Here is a 7,636-nt window from a genome sequence, read left to right as displayed (position 1 = left end):
AAAAAAAAACCCACTAGGAATTAACCAAAGATGTAAAGGGCCTCTACCATGAAAACTTCAAAAAAGGAAATTGTTAGCCCAATGATCTTCCTTCCCATAGCTAAGCATGCTCCTTCCCCGTCCCACAGCTCATCACGCTCCTTCCCTGCCCCACAGCTTAGCATGCTCCCTTCCTAGGCAGCACTAGGCCCATGTAGTAAACGCAGTAAATATTCAGCCTCCAACCCCCTTTACCTTGGGATGGCACTTCTCTGGGGCAGAAGGCAACAAGAGCCCCTTAGAGTGACCTTCAGGTCTGGGCAGCTGCAGGGCCTCTTATTTACTATTTGGGCAGCAGCCATAAACCCTAATCTGCCATGATGAAGCCCCTGGCCCACATGTCCACACCAGGGTCTCTGCCTCCTAGCCCCTTCTAGCCCATCCTAAACCACCTAGGTTCTATAGGTCACCCCAGACAATAGCCGGTGCTTCTTCTCACTTCTCCCTGGTAAGAAGGGGTCTTGCCGATCCCTTTACTGGAAATAAACCTTTTCTTTGTTCTTTGTACCTGGATATCTGCATGTTTTCTGGCAAAGTCTAATTTACTCTAACAGAAATTGAAGAAGATTTAAGGAAATGGAAAGATTTTCTGTGTTCCTGAATCGGAAGAATTAACATCATGAAAATGACAATACTACCCAAAGCAATTTACAAACTCAATGCACTATCCATCAAAATCCCAGCAACATTTTTCAATGAAGTAGACAAAGCAACTCAAAAATTCATATGAAATAACAAAAGACCCTGAATAACAAAAGTAATTCTTAGCAGGAAGAACAATGTTGAAGGAATATCAATATCAAACTTCAAACTCTATTACAAAGCCATAGGAATAAAAACAGCTTGGTACTGGTACAAAAATAGGCCTTTGGACAAATGGAACAGAATAGAATACCCAGAAATAAACCCATAGACCTATAACCATTTAATATTTAATAAAGGAGCCAAAAACATAGGTTGGAGGAAAGACGGCCTCTTCAGCAAATGGTACTGGCAAAATTGGCTATCTACATGCAGAAAACTGAAACTAGATCCTTATATATCATCTTGCACCAGAATCAATTCAAAATGTATCAAAGACCTCAGTGTAAGGCCAGGAACCATATATTACAGGAAGGGGTAGGGGAAACACTAGGCTTCCTACGCACAGCTTGAAACTTTCTAAGTAAAGATCCAGAATCATAACAAATCAAAGAAAGACTGGATAAATGGGATTGCAACCAAACTTAAAAGTTTCTTCCTGGCAAAACCATAGCTAACAAGCTAAACAGAAAGCCTACAAAATGGGAGAAAATTTTCACCAGCTATACATCTGACAAGGGCCTAATATCCAAAATATACTTAGAGATCAAAAAAATTAAACTCCTCAAAAATAAAATCTTAAAGGAACAACAATCCAATTAATAAATGGGCTAATGATTTACAGAGAGACTTCTCAGAAAAAGCAAAAATGGCCAAAAGACATGTGAAGAAATGTTCAACATCTCTGACCATAAAGGAATTGCAAGGCAAAGAATACTGAGAGTCCATCTCACCCCAAGAAAACTACAACAAATGATGGCCTGGAGGTGGCCAAAAGGGAAGTCTATGACACTGATGGTGAGAATGTACGTTGGTTTAACTACTTTGGAAGCAGCAAAAACTAAACATAGAGCTTCCCTATGACCCAGCCATTCCTCTCTGGCATTTGTCCAAGAAGGCACTTCTATGTTCATCGCAGCCTTATTTACCATAGCTAAGATAGAAGTCAGCTCAGATGCCCCTCGACAGCCAGGTGGATGAAGAAATGTGCTATTCACTCATCAGAAAGAATGAGATTGAATAGAAAGACTTGGAAAAAATTATATTAAGCAAAGTAAGCAAGACCTAGAGAAAGATAGGTTGCATGTTTTCCCTCATTTGTGGTAGCAAGAATATACCTATAAATCTACAAGTAAGGCTATCAATCTACAAGAATGTGGCTTCGTGGTAGAGTGCTTACCTAGCATGCATGACGCTCTGGGTTTGATTCCTCAGTACCACATACATAGAAAAAGCCGGAAGTAGTGCTGTGGCTTAAGTGGTAGAGCATCAGCCTTGAGCAAAAGAAGCTCAGAGACAGTGCCCAGGCCCAGAGTTCAAGCCCCAGGACTAGCAAAAAGAAAAAAATCTGCAAGTAAACACACAGGTAAGCAAGGGGTTACAAATGAGTTCACTGAAGTGTAGTAGACTATGGACAAAATGAGTACTTGCAAGAGTGGAGAGTGGTACAAGAATGAAGCAGGAAAGGGGAAAGAATGCAGGCAAGAATTCATTGTAGCCAGGAACCAGTGGCTCACACCTGTAACCCTAGCTATTCAGGGCTGAGATCTGAGCACCACAGTTTAAAGCCAGCCCAGTCAAGAAAGTCCCTGAGTTTCTTATCTCCAGTTAACTACCAGAAAACCGGAAGTGGAGCTGTGGCTCAAAGTGGTAGAGTGTTAGCTTTGAGCAAAAAGGCTCAGGGATGGCCCAGGCCCTGATTTTAAGCCCCATAACAACAACAACAACAACAACAAATTCATTGTATATATGACAGAATTGAGAAATATAAGGGCAGGGATGGGTTGGGGGTGTGTGTGAAGATGTTGAAGGGATGACACAGACCAAGAGACATTGTACATATAAACTGCTTTGTTAAATTGCAAAAAACTCAACACATAACCTCAAACCAAGGTAAGTAAGGGAAGGAGTGGGCTGGGAGGGATGGGGAGAAGTTGAAAGGGGTGACACTGATCCAGTCACACCATATCATACACTGTTCCGGTGGATGACAACTCCTTCATACAACGGCTGAAAGATAATGAAAAATATTCAGGAAATAATAAATGAATAAATTAATCAAATTAATTCAATTAATAGTCAATTTAATTGCATTAATCAAATGTAATTGATGCACAAAAATTAAAAAGTAGGCAAAAAAAGGCCTGTCACTGCCCCCAGGTGACTGGAAAAGCGGCCAAGCAGCCTGTAGTGATCAGGGCAGTCCTTCATGAAGGAAGATCCTCTGTATAATTGAAGGCCAGTATGAATGCCAATCACAGCGGACCTTCCTGTAAATAAAGGACTGCTGCACCAATCACAGCAGAACTCTGTGCAAACAAGAGCTGTGTCCGCACCAAACATGGTGCACCTCTCATTTGAACGCTTACTTTTCTTCCTCAGCTCTTTGATTTGTATTATATTCAAGACAGAATCTTGTTACCTTTACCTGAGCTGGCCTTGAGCTTGAACTCTCCTGAATCAGCTCCCAAGTAGCTAGAACTACGGGCACAAGCCACTGGGCCTGGCCTGTCCCCACTTACCACTCACTGCCATGCTGTGTTCTGGTCTGGAGCGGCAAGGGCTGAGCTCCCCACAGGCAGTGTGGCTTCCGCGTTCCCACTCTGTCTCGCTGTGCCCCTGCCCCCAGTCCATCTCGGCTGGGATGTTGGCAGCATGGGTGCAGGGCACCGGCAGGGCAGGTGCATCCTAAGTGTGTGCACACATGCCTCAGGTGAGGAGCCTGGAGCCCAGACGGAGGGGAAGACTTAGACCAGCCCCAAGACAGACCACCAGGTCAGCGGCAAGGTCACAGACTAGAGGGGAGGTGTGCGGTGTTTAGGCTGACGCTCGGTCAAGGAGGGCCGTGTGTGCATGGACATGGACCCTTCTTCCTTACTGCCACCATCCTGACCACCCCAGTCCTCCCCAGCCTCCTCAGGCCCCTCTTTATCTGGGGATGCCTTGCTACGGATGGGTGGGGAAAGGGTACGTTCAGGCAACTGAAACTAATGCCTCACTTCCCCCCGCCCCGACAATTTGTCCTCTGAGGGTACATGGGGCTGCGGGCAAAAGGCAGAGGTCACAGGCTAGGCAGGATGGGATACACAAAAACTCACTGTCAGCCAGGTCCGGTGCCCAGGACAGAGCAGCCAGTCCCCAAGCCGGAGAGGACAGTGCTCTCTGTCCTCAGATGGACGGCCACCCACGCTGACCACAGAGCCTCTGCTGGAGGTCTCCCCACTGGCCACCTCGCATCACCAAGGGTCTGGCTGGGCTTGTGGGAGAGCACCCCCGCTGGAAGGTGCTCGCCCCCATGCAGGTGCGCGGTCCAGGGCGGTCTCCTGCCGTAAGCCTCACCTTGGAGGCAGGCTGGCCTGGGCCACCTCTCCCAGGCCATTTCCTGAAGAGCTTACGGCCTCTCCTTGTTTTCTGGCCCCATCCTCCCAGCCTGTGCGGGCCGTGTGCACAGACGCAACCTGTGGAGCCACACTACAGAGCCCCACGCATGTCAGGGACCTGAGGAAGGCAGAGAGGCCACCTCCACACGCTGGCCTGGCTGTTTCCCCACTGTCTGGGCCAGCACGCTACGACAGACATTGCCACCATGGAAGAGGGAACGGGCCCACCGGCCTCAGGGGAAGTGATGTCCCCTCAGCACAGGTGGGTGCTGAGCGAGAGTCCAATACCAAGAGGAGAGTAGGAGACGGCAGGCCCAGGCTTGGGTGCTTCCCACAGAAAACGCTAGAACCCGGCTCAGAGGAGGGGACGGGGGGGGGGGGGCGCGGGGCACTGGGGTGGGAAAGCCAGAGTCGTCCATCTCCAGAGAGCAAAGCATGCAGCACAGGGACAACAAAAAGCCACTGGGTTCTTTTTTTCTTTTTTATTGGCAAAGTAAATATATTCTTCTGAAGGACCAAAGAAAATATACATAATTATAACATATGTACACTGCTTTATAGATTTTTAAAATTTCAAATGTACACAAATGTCAACATGTTATTAAAAGATAACTTTATGCGGAGGTGGACCTATGTACAGTTTATTTACATACATTCACAGGGTGTGAGATAGACTTGTCAAACAAGCTAGATCACTCGATAGTAATTTCTAGACACAAGGAGGAATGCATTTCTAAGTCAGGGCTGGAGGCTCCGGCTGGTCCTTCCGCAGCCGGGCTGCCCCTCCCTCAGTGGCCAGGGCTGGGGCCTGGGACTATCTGGGAGATGGAGGAGGGAGCAGGACTGCTGGCCAGGGTGGCACCTGTGTCCTGCACCTTAAACTCAAGCACTGCAGGCCCCGGGGGGCGCCGCTCACCCCGCCCCACGGCGTGGCCCTGCCACAGCCTCCGCCTGATGACGGAGCGGGCTCTTGCACACCGCAGCCACACCACGGTGCAGCCCTGGACCTTCACCCTACTTCCCTCTTCCCAGCACGGCCCCCTCTGGGAACTGAGTGTTTCAAAACTGCGCATTTCTTCTTCCCCAGCAATAAAGCGTTGGCTTTGGCCCAGGCCGGGAGCCCAGTGGGAGAAGGGCAAGACCCAGCCCCTGCTTCCAGCTGGTGGCTGCATGGAGGCCTGGCAGCCAGGAAGGCACATGGCGAAGGCCCACTGGGGGCCCGGCCCGAGGATGGGGCAGCCCCGGGGCCTCCCAGGAAAGGCAGTGGGTGGCGAGCTCTGGGCTCTGGGTGGCACCTCCTGTAGCAGAAGGTGAGCTGGTAACATTGTCGCATCCCTCTGGAGGAGGCAAATAAATTATTGCTTTAAAAGGAGGGCCGCAGGAGGCGGCGGGCAGCTCAGTTGAGGGTGCGCACGGTGCGGCTGCTGCGCGGGAAGCGGTGCACCTTCACGTGCTTGGACAGGTGGTCGCTCCGCGCGAACTTCTTCTCGCACACGGGGCACTGATACGGCTTCACGCCGGAGTGCGAGCGCCGGTGCCGCGACAGCTCGTCGGAGCGAGAGAACCTAAGGGACACAGGGACACGGGGTCAGCAGGCCTCCCTGGGGCCTGGACCTGAATGGGGGCCCAGGTGGGGTGGGAAGCCAGAGCCCTGGCCTCCTGTGCAGCCGCGGGGCAGGGCGGCTCGGCTGGGTGGTCCTCTCGGGTCAGCCCAGCTCTGCTGGGACAGGAGGGGGCCCCACCCCCGCCCCGCCCGCGTCTGTGCTGAGTCCTCAGGGCTCTGGCTGTGCCGCCTCACCAGCCGCAGCGGCAGCCAGAGCCTCCCAGGGCGTCACTGAGGGGACACTGAGCAGGCGGAGGATGCCTCCTCCCAGCGGCGGGGCTTCCCGCAGGAGGGTCCCCAGACCGGCCTGCCCCACAACCGCATCCTGACATCCTGGAAGAAGCTGACAAACAGAACTGCACCCTTGCTGGGCGCCGGTGGCTCACGCCTGCAATCCTAGCTGCACAGGAGGCTGAGATCTGAGCACTGCAGTTCAAGCCAGCCCGGCAGGAAAGTCCACGAGACTCTTATTTCCACTTAAACACCAAAAAAGCTAGAAGTGGAGCTGTGAATCAAGTGGTAGAGCACTAGCCTTGAGCAAAATGTGATGGCACCTGGCTCTGAGTTCAAGCCCCAGGACCGTTCCCCACCCCCCCCCCAAAAAGGTGCCCTGGCTAAGTGTTCAAGCATGTGGATGCCCCAGCATCGCCTCTCTCCACCTCTGCTGGCTGGGGACAAACACTCTCACGGCAGCCCGAGCGAGCGAAGCTGCCGGGCGCGGCTCAGGGTGAGACTGTCCTCAGGGTCCCGGGTCCTGGCAGCCGGGCCCTCCGCTCCGCTCCGCTCCCACACCACCTGCCTCCTCTGCGCCCTCCATCGCCACCGTTCCTCCGTGCCTCCTGCTGCCCACCATTTGCATATTCTGTTCCCTTTATCTAGAAATGTTCTTCCCTCCCCTATCCTTGCTCTTTCCTGCCCATCCCTTAGAGTTCAGCACGAGAGCCGCTTCCTCAGGAAGGGCCTCCGAGACTGCGCCCATTCCAGACGCTCACCAGTCTTGCGGATGCTGGGGAAGAGCTGTGCCATTCCAGTTTTGGGTGCCTGTCAGTCCGTCCTGCAAGACAGGGAAGGCCAGGAAGGCCACGGCTGACTGCCTCCCTGCGGTCTGTCTACTGCCTGCTGCGTGCTGGGCATCAGCAATTGTGTTTAAATGAGCGACCTGGCCAGGGGCTTGAGGTCAACACACACGAGGGCAGTGTTGGTGTTCTCACACGCACAACGTATGAGTACGCACAACATACAGGTACAGCCACACCCATGAGCACCAGGCCCGATGTCCCGTTCCTAGGCCCAGGACAGGAGGCCCTCTCCTGCCTGATGGCAGGGCCCGCAGCTGCCCCGTCCTGCCCACAGGCCAGCAGGCACAAGAGGGGCTCCGGATGCTGAGGGCCTCAGCTCCCCGTGTTGCCCAAGGCCCAGGGTCCTGTCCCCAGTGGGCAGCTGCTGCACGTGGAAGCCAACTCCAGCCCATGCCTCTGGGAACTGTGGGGTCTGCATGGGCCCCCAAACACAGGGAGGCCGGGGGAGGGAGTCAGCACATCTTCTGACTCCATGAAGCTCAACCACTGTGTGTGCCGAATGAGGAAGGTGCGACTCCTGCACTGAGGTACCATGACAGAGCAGCCGGCCAGAGCAGCGGTTCCCGCATGACCCCGCAGCCTGTCCTCACCGCAGCCTGTCCTCACCGCCTGCTCTGTGACAGCGGGCAGCAGGTAACCTGACGTCTACTGAAAACTGCTAGCATCCTCCTGGCTGTGTGTGTGTGTGTGTGTGTGTGTGTGTGTGTGTGTGTGTGTGTGTGTGTGTGTGTGTG

General features: G+C 52.8%; 1 protein-coding gene across 1 annotated transcript in view; it reads right to left on the bottom strand.

The window, feature by feature from the left end:
* Positions 1-5,595: 5,595 nt before the first annotated feature.
* Positions 5,596-7,636, bottom strand: part of Klf15 (Kruppel-like factor 15) — an 8,593-nt gene continuing 6,552 nt past the window's right edge. Inside the window, exon 3 of the mRNA XM_013010601.1 lies at positions 5,596-5,785. Within this exon, the coding sequence (XP_012866055.1) occupies positions 5,617-5,785 (169 nt within the window). The 3' untranslated portion in view covers positions 5,596-5,616. The remainder of the gene's footprint in view (positions 5,786-7,636) is intronic.

This window comes from Dipodomys ordii, unplaced genomic scaffold (assembly GCF_000151885.1).
Source record: "Dipodomys ordii isolate 6190 unplaced genomic scaffold, Dord_2.0 Scaffold12, whole genome shotgun sequence".
NCBI classification, from domain to species: domain Eukaryota; kingdom Metazoa; phylum Chordata; class Mammalia; order Rodentia; family Heteromyidae; genus Dipodomys; species Dipodomys ordii.
Note: the sequence above shows the minus strand (reverse complement) of the source record. Positions and strands in the feature narration are given on the sequence as shown.